This window comes from Lobosporangium transversale (assembly GCF_002105155.1).
Source record: "Lobosporangium transversale strain NRRL 3116 chromosome Unknown BCR41scaffold_4, whole genome shotgun sequence".
Lineage (NCBI taxonomy): Eukaryota > Fungi > Mortierellomycota > Mortierellomycetes > Mortierellales > Mortierellaceae > Lobosporangium > Lobosporangium transversale.
In genome coordinates, this window is record NW_019028982.1 from 499,814 (window position 1) to 519,201 (window position 19,388).

At 43.1% G+C, this 19,388-nt stretch overlaps 3 protein-coding genes across 3 annotated transcripts; 2 read left to right on the forward strand and 1 right to left on the reverse strand.

The window, feature by feature from the left end:
* Window positions 1-465: 465 nt before the first annotated feature.
* Window positions 466-1,003, forward strand: BCR41DRAFT_411696 (hypothetical protein; the record flags this gene model as incomplete). Its single annotated transcript, XM_022029457.1, has 1 exon — window positions 466-1,003. Exon 1 carries the CDS (start codon window positions 512-514, stop codon window positions 1,001-1,003), a length of 492 nt encoding a protein of 163 aa, XP_021885046.1. The 5' UTR covers window positions 466-511.
* A 102-nt stretch (window positions 1,004-1,105) lies between these two features.
* BCR41DRAFT_318003 (hypothetical protein) lies at window positions 1,106-4,397 on the reverse strand. The gene is made up of 4 exons (XM_022021303.1): window positions 4,278-4,397; window positions 3,202-4,170; window positions 1,701-3,104; window positions 1,106-1,340 (listed from the first exon to the last, which is right to left on the reverse strand). Exons 1-4 carry the CDS (start codon window positions 4,379-4,381, stop codon window positions 1,265-1,267), a joined length of 2,553 nt encoding a protein of 850 aa, XP_021885047.1. The 5' UTR covers window positions 4,382-4,397; the 3' UTR covers window positions 1,106-1,264.
* Window positions 4,398-6,737: 2,340 nt separating this feature from the next.
* BCR41DRAFT_392645 (hypothetical protein) lies at window positions 6,738-8,813 on the forward strand (the record flags this gene model as incomplete). The annotated part of the gene is made up of 1 exon (XM_022028475.1): window positions 6,738-8,813. One exon carries the CDS (start codon window positions 6,738-6,740, stop codon window positions 8,811-8,813), a length of 2,076 nt encoding a protein of 691 aa, XP_021885048.1.
* Between the last annotated feature and the right edge of the window lie 10,575 nt (window positions 8,814-19,388).

The window sequence follows — 19,388 nt, forward strand, 5'->3', positions numbered from 1 at the left end:
GCGCTTGCTCCCCGAGCCTATATACTTAAGAAAGAAGGGAAGTCGCCTTGGTGAGCCCTTTGAACCATCAACAAGAAAGGACACTGGAGGACGCGGACTTGGAGATGGCTCTGAAGCCTCAGCCTTACGGTCGGCTGGTGAAGCTGGAGGAGTACGAGCTGGCGAAGGATAACGACTAGTTTTGGCACATGCCGTTCTTAGGTAACAGCGAGCAGGTGGCAAGGAAGTTGCAGAGCTGTCTGATCCAGTCTGGTAACGACATTATCATGTGTCTTAAGGTGGAGGTGTACAGCCGTCTTCAGTCCGAGGACCCCCATGCCGATGCATTCGTGGCTTTTCCAGGTAGCAAGGTGGTCAAGGTCGCCAGTCAGTTGTTCAATCGTACCAGCCAGCTGATGATTGGAACAACCGCATGGAGTGCTCTAGTGACGATGGGCGTTGTGCTGACGAGTGGCAAAGTTATTGTGGGGCCACATAACATCGTTTTCAATCCTCACAGTGAGTCGCACATATGGCTCAAGAAGGTAGTGAGGAATACCTGTACAACAATGTGGAGCGTCAGACGCGGTCCAACTTTGACGAAGAGGCCACGTACGGCAAGCACGCTGCCGTACATCCTCAGTTTAAATCGCCCTTCACCAGTCCAGTGCTGTTGGCGACTTTGTGGCATTTCAAGCATCAGCAGAAGGGATGGTCAGGCCTCAAGCTTGCTGCCTATATTTTCTACGAACTCTACAGTGACAAGGGCGTTGTGCTGAAGAAGCAGGTGGAGGATTACTTGGCCCTGATTCCGCATGCCAAGCAAGGTAATGGCGGGATTTACAAAAATCTGGAGCAATTGGTCAAAGTCATGAAGGCGGAAGAGACAAGGCCTGTCTCGGCGGAGGTTGATAAAAAGCTGAGCGGTCTTGCAGACAAAATACAAACAGAACTGACTCGTATCAACACCGGTACTATCACAGTCAACGTTGAGGCGCAGCTAAAGAGAATACTACAACCGTGAAAGACGTATGAGTAATTTTATCATCATCAACGCGGAGTCCTTTACATTTTTTTTCATATCAGATTATGTCTCCCTCCCGCCATGCTTCTATACTATCTTTCTGCGATTTTTATTAAATGACGACAAAGACGATATTTATACAATAAATAAGACTAAATGGGTGAAGATAAAAGAACCATTATGAAAAAGAAGGAACCTAGTCTACACTGAATTATATACAATAGAATGGTATTACAATAAATTACAATGTGATGAACATGATTAGGACAATAGATTGCAATATGATACAGACAATAATAAATTACAAAATGATACAGTAGAAGTGGTACTTGAGATGATACAGGCTGGGACGACAAAAGTGCGAAGGTTCTCACAAGGCTTATGCTGATGAGGATGATATTGGAGCAAAGAATAAGAGCAGAGAAAGGACCAGAAATGAGAACATAATTGGAGCTGGAGACAGGGCAGGGGACGAGGTATAAATGCGGGAGGATTGATCCTTGCTCCTGTACAGAGTAAGCTTCTATGTGAAGCTACTGTCTGGATTCAAAGAAAATGGACCTCCATGACGGGGACATTGCACTATTCCCTAAATGCCTCATCTAGGTCAGAGAAGTCGTATTCATCATCTGCTATCACATCTAAATCTGGGCTATCGTATCCATCTGTCTGCATGTTTTCAGGGAAACAGGAGGTAATATACGACTCCACCTGTTGATCTTCTATCGCAAGGCTTGCGAGAACAGTCGCCATGTCTTCGGTACTATTTCGTTCGGAAATGTGCTTAACAATGTTTTGGAAGCGTCCTGCTACCAGCTTTTCAAAGCCTTCGCAATACAAATCTGTGGTAATCGGAATATGGCTGCTGCCCAGACAGGAACCTCTGCCAAGAATATTATAGTCACGAAGATGAGCTACAATTCTTATGATATCTTCATCGACAGAAACTGGTGAGTGTCGAGTACTGTTGGGAATCATGTTGTACTGTGACTCGAGCACCGACTTGAGCTTCGAAAACAGACGAATGTTGGTAGATATTGAATTGGCCAATGTCTCCCAGGACATATTGCTTCCCTTCGCTGCATGAATGACTTTTGTCAGCAGGTTATTGTGCTCTTGGTACAAATCCGCAGGGATCCTCCCATTCTCCTTGCCCTTCGTATTTATCAGCAAGGAGGACAAAATAGCCTTCCTCCGTTGTGCAGACCAGCCGTAGTGGATCCCATATGTCAAACGCAAGAGCTCGCCTGCATAGTTTTTCATTCCTCCAGCTTGAAACATGACGGTTATCGTTCCCAGCACATCTTGGATGCGTCCGATGTCCCCAGCCTTTATGGCTGCACCCAATTCGATATAAACAAGAGCATCCCTGATAAACAAAGCCGCGTTTGCATTCGCACTGCCGCTTTCCTCGGCGATCTGATGTGCGTTGCGCAACCACTTTTGTATGACAGCGTCGACCCCTTCGCAAACTTTGCCTAAAATATTGTCCGACTTGCCATAGTTCTCTAGCCTGCACTCATAAGCCTGCATGTCGCTGATATTTAGCCCAAACTCAACTTCCCATAGCCGTCTTACCATTGCATCGAAAGTATGCCTTATCAGTTCGTCTGCGGCGTGAAAGTTGGATGTATCACGGCCAAGTCGCTTTCGCCCCAGCATGGATATAATAAAACCCAGAGACCCTGGTGATGAAAAGGACCCATAATGAGTACGAAGGATTGTACCACAGAGAACCATTTGGAGGTGAAAGAGCTGTATCACAGGAATCGCCCATTGCATTCGATCGAAGCTTGTTCTATCTTCTCTGCGTAGCTCTTGCAAGGATGCTATTCTGGATATGGTAAGCTGATCCCCCGCAACTATAACTTTTGTATAGTCGGTGAACCACTCTTCAGGCAGCTGAAGCGTGTCTCTCATTATTGTCTCAAGGATCTCAATGTTGCCTGATATAGTTGATTGATCGATCTTCAACGCAGGCAACGGGTATGTTTTTGTCTCCTTTACTTCAAGGGGCTCTATTGAAGGGGCATCCATCGAGCAGTCGTAGGTGGTGAAATGCCGCTGAAGAACGTCGATCAAATGGAACCGAGTGACATCTCTACGGCATTATCAGAACGATTAGCTAAAAAAAAAAAAAAAAAAAAAAAGGTAGACTGATTATGCACTTCAGTCGTGTTTTTGTGTCTGTGCCTCACCTTGAGTGCAATTGCCTTGGAATAAGGGTGCAAATGGAGATGGGAAGTACATCTTGATCTTGATCTGGCCCAATATCCTCGCCGAGCACGATGGTCGCGGTGGTCCCATTATCGAAGGAGTCTAAGTTATTGCTGCGCTGGTCATATTTCCGATTGGCCATATTAATGTTATCATACAGCAAGTACCATGGGCGCTTCCTAACTTGGGAACGAACCTCCTGAAGAGAATTCCTTGTTAACGATCTGAGGGCTGTGCAGATCGTCATATGTGACACCGATAGACCACTCACAGCGAGCAAATTTATCACACGCTTTGGACATCCCGAGGCATGCAGATGAAGTCCCATCATCATTTGCAAGTAGTTCGACTTCTGGGAACAGAGTTTCACCAACATGCTAACGATAGTGACACGAATTGCTGGTGCTTTTTCAATGGAGTAAGGGTTGACCGATGTCAAATTGGAGATGATTTTGAAGAGCAGGGGTGCTGATTCCAACTTCTTATTAATTAAATTTAATGAAAATTCCTGGACCACCTTGGGGGACAAATTCTTGGCTGGAAGCCTCAGGTCATCGGTCTTGGTGAGCTCCTCGAGTTCACGTTTTGCGCCATCAACGACAATGTCTGCTGCAGCCCGACCGAGATCGTCGTATGCCTTATTATGAGCCTTTTCGGATTCCAATTGCGATTTCCACGTCTCGACTATGGAAGCAGGACCGCTATTAGCATAAAATCTCCTGACGCTTCCTTGGACGACCCTATGGCGCGATTCAAATACATCTGATAGGAATTGACGTAACGATATTTTTTTTTCCTCTACCAGCACTTTAAAAATATCGACCAAGTAATCATCATTGGAAGGATAGATGGAGGGAGTTTCGCCGATAATTTCCAGCTCCTCCTGCTGTTCCGATGTAGGCGTTGGGGTTTCTCCTTCTTCCAATGCTTTCCACATCTGGCGCATTGTGCTAGAGATGAGGGGCATGAAGAGATATGTGGAGGATAGACGTGAGATTTGAGGACACATTGACATTTGACACTAACATTGGTTCCGTTTTAGCAATAGTATACATACATGTTTCTCAGCGGCTCAGGAACCGATGGGGTAGCCTGGTTAGGTGTGCGATAGCTCTTAGGAAGCTTGATAGGTTTGAAATTACGAAATTTGATAGAATCCATCGTAAGTTGTTTGTAGAGGGGTGGAGTGTAGGAAGTGAAGAGATAAGTGTTTGAGAGAGGTAAGCCGAGAAGCGAGAAAGAGAAGCGGAAGGGAAGCGAGAAAGAGAAGCGCGAAAGAGAAGCGGAAGGGAAGCGATTAAGTGAGGTTAAGAAGTCAAGCCCATTCAGGTTTATGAAACAATATCACAATATGTTACAAAAATAAACAAAGACTTTTTTTATTTTTTATTTTTTTTGCTAGAAAACTATGGCATGCAGCAATTGTGAATAGAATATTCACCTTGAGCTCAGGACTCAGACTGTGAAGGGGATTGGAGGTGGAACGCGATATTAAAAAAAAAAAAAAAAAAAAAAATTATTATTGTGCATGAATTTTTTATAAGTATAAATACTTATAAAAAATACAGCCACTAGTTCTGTCCCTTGCATATACGGAAGAATATTCCCTCAAGTGTATTATTTATTTCCTTTTTGAGCTACCAGCTAATAAGCGAAGATTTTTTCCCAGCCCCTTCACTTTAGGTGACTCAAAAAGGAAATGGAATTTCCTGTCACCTTTATAAAGTGAAGAGGGATGGGTACGAGCCTAAAGTTTCTCTACAATTTCCTGTGTCCTCAACGGTCCACCTTCATTCTAAGCCCAACGGCACAAATTGCCAATAGGGGACAGAGGAGAGGTTATAGATCGTCGATACCGAATCTATGAGGAGGTGTGCGCCGGATTGCCGAGAGAAATATTTCCAATCATTGTTGTATGTTAAGTGTATGCGCGCTAATCGTGGCTTATAACTGATTGAAGGCTTGTCTGTCATTTTCTTTGTGCGCTGTCATTCCCATTGATCTTTAATTCTCTTTCCTCCATCTCTCAGTTGTACCGTGATGGATTTACCCATCAGTGAATTTCCTGAGTATTCTAAAGCTCAAGGGAGGAACTTCTTGATGATTTAACATCCATCAACCAGGGCCTTTTTGTGAATGATCACACATCTATACCCGCTTTACTCAAAGATAACGCGATATGTAAAACTCTTTTTTTTTATTACGCGTTTTATTAGTCGTCCATAATACGCGTCTAAAAGGATAGAGTTGTTTTTATTTATTTTAGACTGTATTAAGCGAAACAGCTGCAAAAATGGCCACCACAAGAAATAACGTGGTGGACCTTGTGAACGAAACAGCTGTAATGTTGAGGTAAATTGCAAAATAGAAAGTATGATACTGGTATTTAAAAAGGTTCGACCTATGGCTATAGCATGATGATAGGGTTATTAACAATACCGTCTTTTTCTTTCTTAGTTCTTTAAAGAGAAAAACACAATATTTCACCTTGATATCAATTGAGGTGATTCTAGAATCGTGAAGTGTTGCAACTAAATAGTCGCTTAATTGACCTACGAATTGAGAATTAAAGAAAAACAATAACAAAAAAACAACGGAGGAGGATTCTTTACTTCGCATAAATTCATATATCTTCCCTATCTTCTGTCTTTACACGCGAAAGATTGCCCAATATCACACTGGCAAATCCTGATTGCAGTTCCGCAAAGCATTAAGCCATTGAACCCCAAAACTGAACGACGTTCTAGTTCACACGACCTATAGATTTCGATAGAGTCCAGCCAACTATTGCGCAACCTCAGAAACAATTAGAAAGCTTCAGTGGGTGGAGATTTGTGAGCTAACCTTCAGCCACAAGCCTGTACAAGTACATCTTTCATCCATACCCTTGGTATTTTTAATTGTTGGACCAAAGCCTGCTGCTTCTTTTTTTTTTTTTTTTTTTTTTTTTAATCCACATGTGTTTATGTAATATCCACATGTGGGCGAATGTCATACTTTTGTCAATTTTTGCAGTTTGTTCACTTTTTTTTTTTTTTTTTTTTTTTGGCGCACCGCCCACCAGGCAGGATACACAAAATCAAAGTGGATACAAGGCATAGCCCCCACTGTTAACGACAATTAAAAGTCTTTGCTGTATCATTTCATTTGTAAAATACATAATGCCAATATTTTTCATGCAGAACAAAAATAAGGAGAGACAAATTTATCCCGACTGTCGCTCGGTTAACAAGAGAAACAAAAGGGTAAAAAAAATGCAAGGGGCAGGGGAAAGAAAAGATGTCTCCTTTGTCTATGTACACAGGTGCAGAAATTGGTGCATGTAGCATTCATTATTTCCGGATATAATGTAAATTCACTTCACAAACACCCATTGTTGCTTTCTTTTTTTTCTTTTTTTTTATACCTCCATCTCTACATCTTATTACTTGTAATCAATCAGTAACTTCATTCACAGTGACAACAGCGTTTCGACGTCGCCTTATCGCCTTGATCTCATCCGTTCAAAACATTAGTCATGACACTATCCCTACAGTCTCTGTCTTCATCTCCACTAAACCTCACAGAGATTCTTCAAACGATATTATCCCTGCTGGACCCTCCGAGCCTGGTTGCAGCAAGTCAAGTCTCGCGCCACTGGTACCAATGTTGCTCACCAATCCTGTGGAGTCGTATCGCCAGTTCAGATTGGTCTCTCGCTCGCTTCAGCCCCCGCCAGCTCTATATGCATGCGCATCTCGTCCGAGACTTGGAATGGCGTTCTTCCCAAAATGCATCTACTCCATACGTTATCACAACAAATGTATCACCACCTCATCAGTCTCTAGGAGACATCAATATGACTACCATTCAACCTGTTATGATTATACGTCAACAAGAACAACAACAGCAGGAGCAACAACACCAACAACAATATATAGATCCACTATTAGACCCGCAATCCGACTCCAAAATATGCAACAATTTCATCTTTTTAGACCATCAGTCAGGGAGACATCGATTCCTATCAAAGAATGTAAAGTTGGTTGATGACAACGTTGTCGGTGACCATCAGCTCTCGCTCGCCTGTCTGAGTAAGATTGTGGCCAGGTGCATAAACATACAACGACTCTGCCTCCATGCAGAATGGAGTGGTATTTACTATGGGATCATGCATGCCATTCATGGACTCAAGTTTCTACAATCACTTGAGTTGTATGCACACCGAGTTATCTTGAACTCTGAAAAAATATCTAAATCAACGGCCAATGTAGTTACAAAGTTATTGAACGTTCAAGAACTGATATCAAAATGCCCTCAACTTCAGAGGCTAGTCCTTCGTGGGGCTGCATTTTGTTTTCAATCAGCATCAACACTATCTCTTTGTGATAACCAAGAAAACAAGAGCATCTCTGGATCATGCAAAGGATCTACTCTCAACCAATCAGAAAGTGTGATAAAATTGGCGGCGATTAGTGCGACCAACTTAAAATTGGAGCACCATCAATATCTGCCGTCACACGAGCTTCTTACCCCACATTCATCTCATCTTTGGCCCTCTTCGCCAATATCTTTGCACGACAACACACAGACAAAGTTCTTAATCCAACGTCTTTCTTTAGATACTGCAATAACAGAGAGCGAACTCACTCTTCTACTCTCACAATGTCCATCCCTTCAGTCTCTAGATCTTCCAGGAGGGCTCGCCTGGGAGATGTCTGACAGATTTCTCAAAAAGCTGACAAATCATTGCCCTCATCTTATAGAATTTACCATCAACGCATCTTGTAATGCACCAGTAACAGAGGAGCGGCTCACTGCACTAGTTTTAGCCTTGGCGGTCACACCTCGCCCTTCAGCATCCCTTACTTCCAGCTCTTTACGTCGATTCGGTGCTCGGTCCTGCATGTTTGGTGATTCGACATTAGAAGCAATAGAGAAATATTGTCCTGATCTAGAAGAGTTGGATATTTCATTAACAAGAGGGAGTGATTTGTCAAAGCCGAGGCTGCAACGATATCTGAGACTTGCCACAAAACTAAAGAAGCTGGAGGCAGATGCAGTCTGGATTCCAATGCAAGGTTTACAGTCCTTACAGGAACATACCAATAATATCAATCAACATCACTTTCATGAAAGTAACTCAACAATCTCTTCAGCCGCCACTACATCATTTTCATTACCATCATCGTCAAAGGATTTTTCATCATTGACGGCTTGGGGCAGTAGCAGGACACTCGAGCATCTGACTATTGGGTTCACTAGCCCTGACCGAAATACACACCAATGTCGCGCTATGTATGCACTTCTTGCAACGCTGACAGAATTACAACACCTACAACTGTCATATACATGTTTAAAGCTTCTCACGCCAGGTTCAGGTTTCCAGCGACTTGAGAGCCTCAAAAAGCTGAGGACTTTCAGTATCGAGACATGTGGCTATGGTGTGATTACACGAGAAGATCTGGTTTGGATGGTCACTGCATGGCCAAAACTAGAGCGGATTGTGATGAACTCTCCAGGAGTCACCAAGGAGAGACAGTATCGGACATGGCTTCGGGAGATCAATAGGGAAGATGTCGCAATTGAAAGCCGACAGATGCTGTCGTATTAACTTATCCTACAAGTCATATAAACAAATAAGCCTTTTATTTTTTTATTTTTATCTTTATTTTTTTGTTTCCAAATATTATGAAATCTGTATTTAATATCTTACAAGAGCGAGCTCAAAAGGATGAATAAAAAAGAAAGAAAGAAAGAAAAACAAACAAAAAAATCGCGATATATGGCTACGGTGGTGGTGCAATCTTGGCCATGCCCTGCCCTTTAGGTAATTTCTTCTTACTGTCATCATCCAAGTCCTTGTCTTTATAATAATGTGGCGCCACTGAGACATGTGCAGCGGGTGTAACAAAGAAAAGGGGAAAAAAAGAGTAGGTAGATTAATATTATGATAGAGTTTAATATTCTATCAGTATATATCCCACAAATACCCCTTTTGTTACCTTCTTTGAGCCAGTCGCTTTCAATCTCCATGACGACACGCATGAATTCTTTGCTCGTAAGAACCAATTCGAAATAAACCACCCATTTAGGGTTTATTTGATATAAGGAGCTACTAGGATGGATCATCACCGTCTGGCTACTCTTGATGGTCTTATACGAGTCTCCGGAGCGGTTTAGTCTGGCAGCATTATAAAAGAATCCAGATGTGATCGCCTTCCTAATCGGTGCTGTGTCTGCTGGGTTCGGATTCGAGACCATCGCAACTTCGGTTCTTTCCATCAGCCCCACCATTTGATCTCGAATATCGCGGGCTCTTGACATGGATCGATGTTGCAAGAAATTTTCATAACACCACTGGATCGAGTAGTTTGCTTCAACCCATTGATCCCAAATATTCAGTAGTGTCAAATGGTCCCCACCAGGTTTGGTCAAATTTTGGCGAGCCTTATCTGCATGCAATTTCTTGTCTTTAGGCCGATAAAAGACTGCATTTTGAACTGAGAGCATCGCCACGATCGACGCGATCTCCTCAGTACAATGATATTTTTCTGCCATAATCAATGTCTTGGCTAGCATGGGATCGCCCGGGAACTCCGCCATGCGTCGTCCAAGTTTTGTTAACTGGCCTTTGTCATTTAGCGCACCTAATGCATATAATTGCTCCAATGCTCTCATCAGTGTCTCTGCAGGCGGAGGATCCATGAAATCAAATCCTAAAATATCGTTGATCCCAAGAGACTTGAGTGTCAAGACCACAGAGTTTAGATTAATTCTTTGAATCTCAGGTATAGTGTTCTCCTCCAATTCATTATAATACGCCCACTGTGTATACAGTCGAAAGCATTTTCCAGGACCAACTCTTCCTGCTCGTCCTTTTCTTTGGTTGGCAGAGGCACGTGAGCAAGGCGTCACAACAAGAGATTCCATTCCAGTCTTGGGATTATAGCTGAGCATCTTAGAAAATCCTGGATCAATAACAAACTTAACTCCATCAATGGTGATGGATGTTTCTGCAATGTTGGTTGCCAGTACAACTTTGCGCGAGCCTTCTGGGGTCGGCTCAAAGATCTTGCCTTGCATATCAGACGGTAGTGACGAATAGATAGGACATACGATTAATTCTTGAATCCTATCACCTAATACTCGACAGGTCTGCTGAAGATTTTCAGCAGCATTGTCGATTTCATCTTGCCCAGTCAAAAAGACCAAGATGTCGCCAGGCCCTTGAGAGATGTGGATTTGCATAATTGTAGTAATGGCTGCAGCAAGATAGTTGGCCTCTGGTGATGTGGTATAATGCACTTCAACAGGGAATGGTCGCCCAGGAATATTGAGAATGGGTGCATCGTCGAAATATTCAGCGAACTTTTCAGCATCCATTGTTGCACTGGAAATTAAGACCTTGAGATCTGATCGAAGCCGCGCAATATCCTTGACCAAGCCAAGCAAAATATCGGTATGCAATGTTCTCTCGTGAGCCTCATCAATGATCAAACAGCTGTATCCAGCTAAGTCTGGCTCACTCATGAACTCTCGAAGCAGCATACCGTCTGTCATGTACTTCATTACCGTCTTCTCGCTTGTGCAGTCTTCAAACCGAATTGAATAGCCAACCTCGTAGCCCAACTTGACCCCCATCTCTTCTGCTACACGGGCTGCAACACTCATAGCAGCAACACGGCGTGGTTGTGTGCAACCAATCTTCATACCTCCTTTAGTATACCCTGCCTCATACAAGTACTGAGGCACTTGTGTTGTCTTTCCAGATCCTGTTTCACCAACAATCACAATTACTTGAAATTTTTCGACAGCATCCAATAATATTTGTCGATATTGGTAAATAGGTAATGACTCGCGAACCTGCTTGATAGACATTTCCTTACGCTCCAACTCAGTGATCCTCTCGAGCAGCTCCTCAGTCTCCCGTTCTTTAGTCTCTTCTTGTTTCTCCAGGATAAAATCTATATTTTGCTCATCAAAAACATATTCGTAATCCATCTCCTCTCCCTCCTTAATATCTGACTTTCTAGTTGCATGCTGTCTTGAGGCCCTGACTTGCTGCTCCTCCCATTGATCCTGTTCTGACACAAATTTGTCCCCAGGCTCTTCCTGGTATCTCCTGTACAGCGCATCATGTTTCTTCTTTTTGTCTAGCTTTCCTTTTTCTGTAATATAATCTTCTGGCATCTGATACCCATCATATTTGTCATTGATATTCATACGCTCCTCAGCCAGCCTTAAGAGCTCCTTTTTGTATTCCAGATCCTCGCGTTCCTTCCTAGTCAACTCATTCAGATCAAACAGCTGCTCTTCATCTCGAATCTGCATTCGAAGTTTTTCAATTTGGAGTCCCTCACGTTTTGCAAGATACTCTTGACGGGCTCTTTCCCTCAATGTCGGGAGAGCCGCCTTTCTCGCTTCTGGATCATCTGCCAAGTTCCTACGTGAATCTGTTTTCGACGATCGATCCTCTACTAATTTCTTCGTCTTGCTCTCATCCTTGTTTCTCAAGCGATTAGCGAACTCATCTCTTTCTCTAATATCTTCTTCCCGCTCCCGTTCTTTCCTTTCTTCCTCAAGCTCCTCTATGTTATTGAAATGAAAGGCGAAGTAATAAGGAAAAATAAAAAAAGAAAAATAAATGTCGGGGCCTAGTTACCGACAATGATAAATCATAAGAAAACATTGATAGTTGTCAAGGAAATCCAATATTCTTACCTTCAGTCTTTGGTGGTCGTAATTCGCGTTCACGTTCCTCCATTTTGCGACGCTTGTACTCTTTTTCTTCTTCGTCACTCTCCCATGCATTTTCGTCTTCCTTTCTCCGAATTTTCTTTTCGCGCTTCTTATCATCTGATGCTCTATCTTTCTCTTTATCCTTGGCTTTTGAAGATGAGCTCTTTTTTTTCTTTTTCTCGGGTTTCTCGTCACCTTCATCAATGATCAAGCCATATGAGTCATTCATCTCCAATAGCTTCAGCGCTGCAGCCTCCTCTTGTCTCTTTTTTTTGACTGCATCTGCCGCTGTACTGGCTCCAGATCCAGATGCAGATTTCTTAGACTGAGTCCGTGGAGTACGTTTAAATAAGTCCTGTGCAAACGCCTGTGTACTGGCATTCGATGTGATCCCCATGTCTTCTAATGCTTTTAGGAGACTTGCCGGGGATTTTGCAGATTGGGCTACCGTTGACCACCCCAATAGAAAAAAAAAAAAAAGAAGACAGCAGTTAGAAGCGCTTTTAAGATAACCTCATTTAAATACTTATTCATTTCACCATCAACATACCACACGCAATCAAATAATCCCTTGTGCTATTGTCGGACATCCCAAGGACCTAGAATGTTAGTGATGTCCATGAGAACATTATGATTAGCTAGCCAAGCGAACATGTTGTTTCTCGCTCTTTTTTACTTTTTGTCTTGGACATTACTTTGATAGATGTATCTGAAACCCATCGCTTGAGCTCTTGTGAATCCATGGTGAATGCGTATGCTTGTGATCTTATTTACTAAAACTAGAAGAGTTTATAGATCGTAGTGCTGAGAAAGTTGTCTTGAAAGAGTGGCGAAGCAGTTATGAGGATTTAACACATTATACGTCATTTGTCGGTTTTAGTGTTTTTTCCTTTCTTTGTCTTTTTTTCACTAAGTACCATCAGGTTAGGCTCGTACCCAACCCTCTTCACTTTATAAAGGTGACAGGAAATTCCATTTCCTTTTTGAGTCACCTAAAGTGAAGGGGCTGGGAACGAGCCTACCATCAGGTATCATGTTAGTCTAAGTCTAACACCATCGAGCACTAGGGCTCGATTACCTCGCGATCAGTGATCGGGCATGATACGAAAATATTTCTTTTCGCCATACCATCAAACACTGGGCTGGGAAAAAATGTACTCTCAAAGATACCGAAATAGTGCTGAACATCAGGTGTGCTTAAACTATTGATTCTGGTCGAAACGCTTGAGTGATATTGCAAGGTAGCTGAATAATGTTGAATGCACCTTTGGAAGAGGCTTTGGATTGGACGACGCCTGGCAAAACACCATCTATTACTCCACTATTTACTACAAATAGTCAAATTAACAGGAAGAAAAACTCTATATTCCCAGGACTGGATAAAAAAAGGAACACGAACATTAATGCTGTTCAGTCAGTACCTAAGCCCTTCTCTACAGAGTTATTAATAATGACAGCAGTTTCTTAACTAGCTTTTCGGGCCATCAGTATAGAGATTCTTCTTACCTAATGTTTATCCTAATATCCTTACCACCTGATACGCCTACCATTCCTATGGGATCCATTTTGCGTAGAGAAAACCGCCGTCGTTATTGCAAAACATGTTTATATATATACTGTGTTACCTGTTGCCCATTCACACTTTTTTTTTTTTGTTTTGCTGGGTGTAAGAGTCCTTGTCGGATAAAGTCACCTGTTTGTAAAAGATGAATGGAGCAAATGGAACAATAAGGTCTTTTTCTTTGTTGTTTGAACTGTAATGTATACATGTACAAGCACTGTACATGTTATACAAATATATTTATATCATGTGTTTACTGTTATGATTGTTCATACACAGCAATAAACCGGTACAGTGGAATCTCGATAATTGTACACTTTTGTACAAATTTCAAATTTGATATATTTCTAGGCCATTGGTTGGCTAAGAGCCTTACTCTTTTAAAAAAAAGTATTCTAAAAAACCCACACTCAACTGGAGTAGAGGAATCAGCAGAGGATTTTTAGAATAGTTTTTCATGAATTGTGGGCTTCTTAGCCAATCAATAACCGAGAAATATAGCAAATTCGAAAATTGTACAAAAGTGTACAATTATCGAGATTCCACTGTATATAAATGTTATAGTTGAATTAAGGTTGGGGGCCAAAAGCTCACATCAAAAAAAGAGGTCAGTTCACCTCTTTCTTAATTCGAGTCCAAGTGGAATTGCAAAAACATTTTAGCACACCGGTTTTATCAAAGGCTCAGTTGGCGCAAGACTAGAGAATAAAGAAAATCCTTTCAAGAATGCGCGACCACATTGCACAAGAGGCAAAATTGTTTGTAGCACAAGTCGCCTGTTGGTCACTTTGATTCTCTTTCCATTAAGCATGACAAACAATTCCACCATTCATTTATCTCCGCCAGAAAAGAAGCGTCGGAAATAGAGTTTATTCATTTATCTTTTCTCTTCTCTCTTTCTCCACAAGATCTTCCGCTCTTTGGGGTTTTCTTGAGGCCACAGCTCAAGTCCCATTAAAATATATCAACATAAATGCACTAAGTAAATACCCCAACTGCATAGCAACTAGCATAGCCGCACCGCCTAACGTACGGCTTCCTTATTTTGCTTTGTCCTAGATACATTACAAAGTAAACAAGGGATCTTTTATGATATGCCAGAGAAGTTAAAGATCGTCGTACAACCCAGTCATTCACATCGTTACGTTCACAAACATTGTTTATTTATAATCAAATATGTAGTGCTGTGTTCGAAGTAGAAGAATATGAAATATTTCACAGGCCAAGGTTCACAAGACCAATAAGAATGTATATATTATAGTGTTGGATATGAAGATGATGTAGCAGGAAAGTTCTTAGAAACCTGTGTGCGCCATCTCTTCACTCTGGATTGAGGAAGGTTTGCCCAATGTCCGCCCTGTGGAGAAATGCATATTTAAAGGCCCTTTTGTTGTGTCTAAAAGGAAATTATGGGCTGATACTTAAAATTGAGGCGTATTCGCTGGATGTTAAAGTAAATCATGGATCAAAATGCAGCGTATCATACCTAAGTTCTAATATTTCTAATGGTATTTTTTAAGGCCTCGATGACAACAGTGACTTTGGATGCAAAACAAAAGTGTCGCATACAGCTGTCCTTATATATTTTCCATTATCCTTCATAGTCCAGCGACCCTTTCCTGTGTAATCTTTCTCTTTAATAAATCTCGAGCTACAGAACTACCCTTAAACTAAAAATAAACTTTTTTTTTTTTTTTTTTTTTTTTAAATTCTCTCTGCTGGCTGATCTGGTACTACATCTTTCTTTTTCTCGAGCTTCCGGAACACGTCCATCTCCATAGAAAAATGAACTTCAACGATAATAATGTCCACAACACATACACTGCTTCTAACTCTACGGACGGCAATCCCGGTCCTTCGATCCTGGAGGGCAACCCCGCTCCACCATCCACCCTACCCAGTAACACTTCCCTTCCAGAAAACAGATATGCCCTCCCTCCGGAGATCCTGCAAGCTATCAGTGCTCTCACGCAGTTCTCCCAGAACGGAGGCGCGTTCCACCAGCCAGACACACCAATCCAAGACCCATTTATGCGTCGCGCGGAGCCCCTGTGCTACCTGGCACCCTACGAGGATTTGGAACAGGTCATGCCTTCCCTCAAGAGACGAAAAGAATTCCACACAGTTAAGTTTAATGACGAGGAACAACGTTACTACGATATTAGCCAATTTCCAAAAGTGGAAGATATGGAATACACACCTCCAGCAATCCCCAAAGAATGGGCTATTTCCGATAGTCTCAAGAATGCTGATCAGAAATTGGTCACACTGGCAACAAAAGCAGCACACATTACGAGGCCACTCGCTGCAACAGCGCATGCACTTGTCTCTCAAAACGGTAAGGACGTTCCAGTACTACATATCCTCCGCACCCTGGATACAGTCCAAACTCAAATATCCATGCTCTGCGAGCAGATCAATAAAATCCGCACTGAAGCATTCTACAAGGAAAAGAAATTTATCACTCCTCCAGACACATCGACCAGACGCCAACTGGTCGAAACAGCCGATTTACTTGAACATGCCAAGCTTTCGCAAAATGTCAAGAAATACAGCAATCCTAACCGAGGTAGAGACTACCGAGGCAGGCAAGGTCGCTTTGGAAACAATTCAGCTACTCAAACACAGCAGTATCAACAAGCGACCCCTCAGACTCAAAGCCAACAAACAACGCAACCACAGCAAAATAATAATTACGGCTTGGGCGGCCAATTTTTTCGGAGCTCCCCTTCCACACGGGGAAGGGGACAAGGAAGGGGGCGCCAGTAGGAGGTCGACTACACCTCTACCAAACAGCATGGAATCTATTAACAGACGAGAAATGGGTACGCAGAGTTATTCAGAATGGATACGAAATCCCGTTCGATTCGCTACCACCAATCAGCAATACAACAACACACAGCAGCGTCCGCTCCAAAGAAGAAATGAAGACGATAGAACAAGAAATTGTAGCATTATTAGCCAAGAAAGCCATAGAGGAAGCTTCAGAACATGGGTTCGTGAGCCGCATCTTTACTATTCCAAAGAAAACGGGGGATCTACGCCCCGTATTGAACCTAAAGCCACTGAACAAATTTATTTCACCCCCTCATTTCAAAATGGAATCAATGAAGACGGTTTGCAATATGATAAACAAAAAGGATTACATGACGAGTATAGACTTAGAGGATGCCTTCCTACATATTCTAATACACCCCGAATCACGCCGGTTCCTTCAATTTCAATGGAAGGAGAAAACTTACCAGTTTCGGGTGCTCCCCTTCGGGCTGTCGTTAGCCCCTTACGTATTCACCAAGATGCTGAAACCAGTGCTGAAATGGGCCAGAAGGAAAGGGATAAGGATAGCAGCGTATCTGGACGATATCCTGATAGTAGCCTCATCACAACAGTTGTCGGAGATACATACCGAGATGGTTCTCCAGCGACTAGCATCCGTAGGATTCAAGGTGAAGGAGTCGAAATCACATCTAAAGCCGACACAGACAATCCAACACCTAGGATTCACAATCGACAGCCGCAAGATGACACTGTCGGTACCCAAGAACAAGATCCGAGATGTCCGCAGAGAGGCATCCAAGATGATAAAGAAAGGAGAAATGACTCTGAGAGCATTAGCATCATTCATAGGCAAAGCTCTGTCCATGACAGCAGCAGTCCTTCCAGCACGACTAAGAACTCAGAACCTCACCCAGCTGAGAAACGAAGCTCTCCGACAAGGGAATTCATGGACGGCATCTATTTCGTTGACGACGAAAGCCAAGGAGGACCTCCAGTGGTGGATAACCAATTTGCGAGAATGGAACGGCCACACTTGGATAACCCAAACCCCTCAAGAGGAGATATTCACGGATGCGTCCGACACGGGCTGGGGAATAGTCCACAAGAACTATCACTACTCAGGAGTATGGAACCAGTCGGACCACAGCCAACACATCAATTGGAAAGAACTGATGGTAGTATGGTATGCCACCAAGCTACCTCAATTACAAGGCAAACGAATTCACTTGTACTGCGACAACACAACGACGATCGCGTATGTGAACAAATTTGGAGGAACGAAGTCACCACAGTTAATGGAACTTGCGGAAAAGATTTGGGAACATTGCCTACAGACAGGGACAATGATTTCGACGTCCTTCGTACCATCGGAGTTCAACCCGGCGGATCCACCCAGCCGGCAATTAAACACCCAACTAGAATGGAGCCTCAAACCCGAATGCTTCCAAGCCATAGACAAACTATGGGGACCACACAAGATCGACCTATTTGCCTCTCACAAGAACACTCAACTTCCGACATACATGTCGTGGAAGTACGACCCGTCCGCCCTAGCGCAGAATGCGCTACTGCAACCATGGAAGAACTTGGGCAGATTATACATATGTCCACCATGGAACCTGATTCCCCAAATTCTGGACCGTCTAAAGAGAGAGCGCCTCAAAGCCACGGTGATCACACCCAATTGGACAGGAGCGATATGGTACCCGACTATCCGAGCGATGACCACGACGACGCCACTCAATCTAACACGAGCAGCAGTGCACTCATCCTCGCCACGAGACCCGGGGATCCTGAACAAGAACCCGGCATGGTGCTTGCTAGCCTGGAATATCGACGGCGCCAAGGTCTCTTGGAGCAAGGCCTCAACGAGGACGCCTTAAAGGTGTTACTTGACTCGGCCTCAGAGACTATAAAAAGTCAAAAATATAACCATATCCAGAAAGGATACATCAGTTGGTGCCAAAGGAACCATATTGACCCCGCTAGGGCCAACCCAACAGCACTCATCAACTACTTTGCTTGGGGTAAACGAGCTAAAGGTTGGTCACCTCAGACGATTTTAACGTATCGAGCACATCTCAAAGGCCTATACCCAGGTTCAAAAGTATTCGAAGACGACTATACGTTCAACAAATTCTTCAAAGTCCTTAAAGCCAATCAAGTCTGTCCTGCTAAAGATATAGATATCGACATTACGCCAGTTCTCGACTACTTTCGAGCTCTAGGTGACAACGATACCATTTCACCCATGGAATTGACCAAAAAATTGTGTTGGCTATTAGGCATGTGTTTATTTCTTCGACCTAGCGATATCGAACGTATCGACCTCTCACGTTGTAAAGAAACTAGACAAGGAATACACGTCTACGTAGTAAGACCGAAACAGACAAGGCAAGGAGTCCACCAAGATACATCCTCTCTCCTTTCCATCCATACACTTGACCCACTATTATGTCTGGTTGCCACATGGAAGACTTATGTACGACGATTAGTTGGCCGCAATCTGAAATGGCCACATCCAACGCTCCCAGATCTATCATATAACCCTCTCATTCGCTACGTCAACGAACCAGACTCACCTACAGGAGCGGAACGAATAAGCAACCACATCAAGAGTGTCATGTCCCTTGCTTCCATGCCATCACAAACTCGAATTCCTAAGGCACGCGCCGCTGGTTCCACACTAGCAGCCCTCAAAGGTTCCGACCTGGATGAGATCGTCATGCAGGGCCGATGGGCCTCGCAAGAGGTTTACAAGAACTTCTACCGGTTGTCAAGTAGAACCAGGTGCAATTTCACAACAACCATTCTTAGCTGATCTCTGGAGTCACAGGAAAGGGTCGCTGGACTATGAAGGATAATGGATAGCGAAGACGACAAAGGAAGTCTTACGCTCATTATCCGTACCAGCGACCCTTTCCTGTCCCGCCCACGGCCACCCAAGGAGCATACGATTCTTAGCGGTCGAAAAAGAAAGATGTAGTACCAGATCAGCCAGCAGAGAGAATTTAAAAAAAAAAAAAAAAAAAAAAGTTTATTTTTAGTTTAAGGGTAGTTCTGTAGCTCGAGATTTATTAAAGAGAAAGATTACACAGGAAAGGGTCG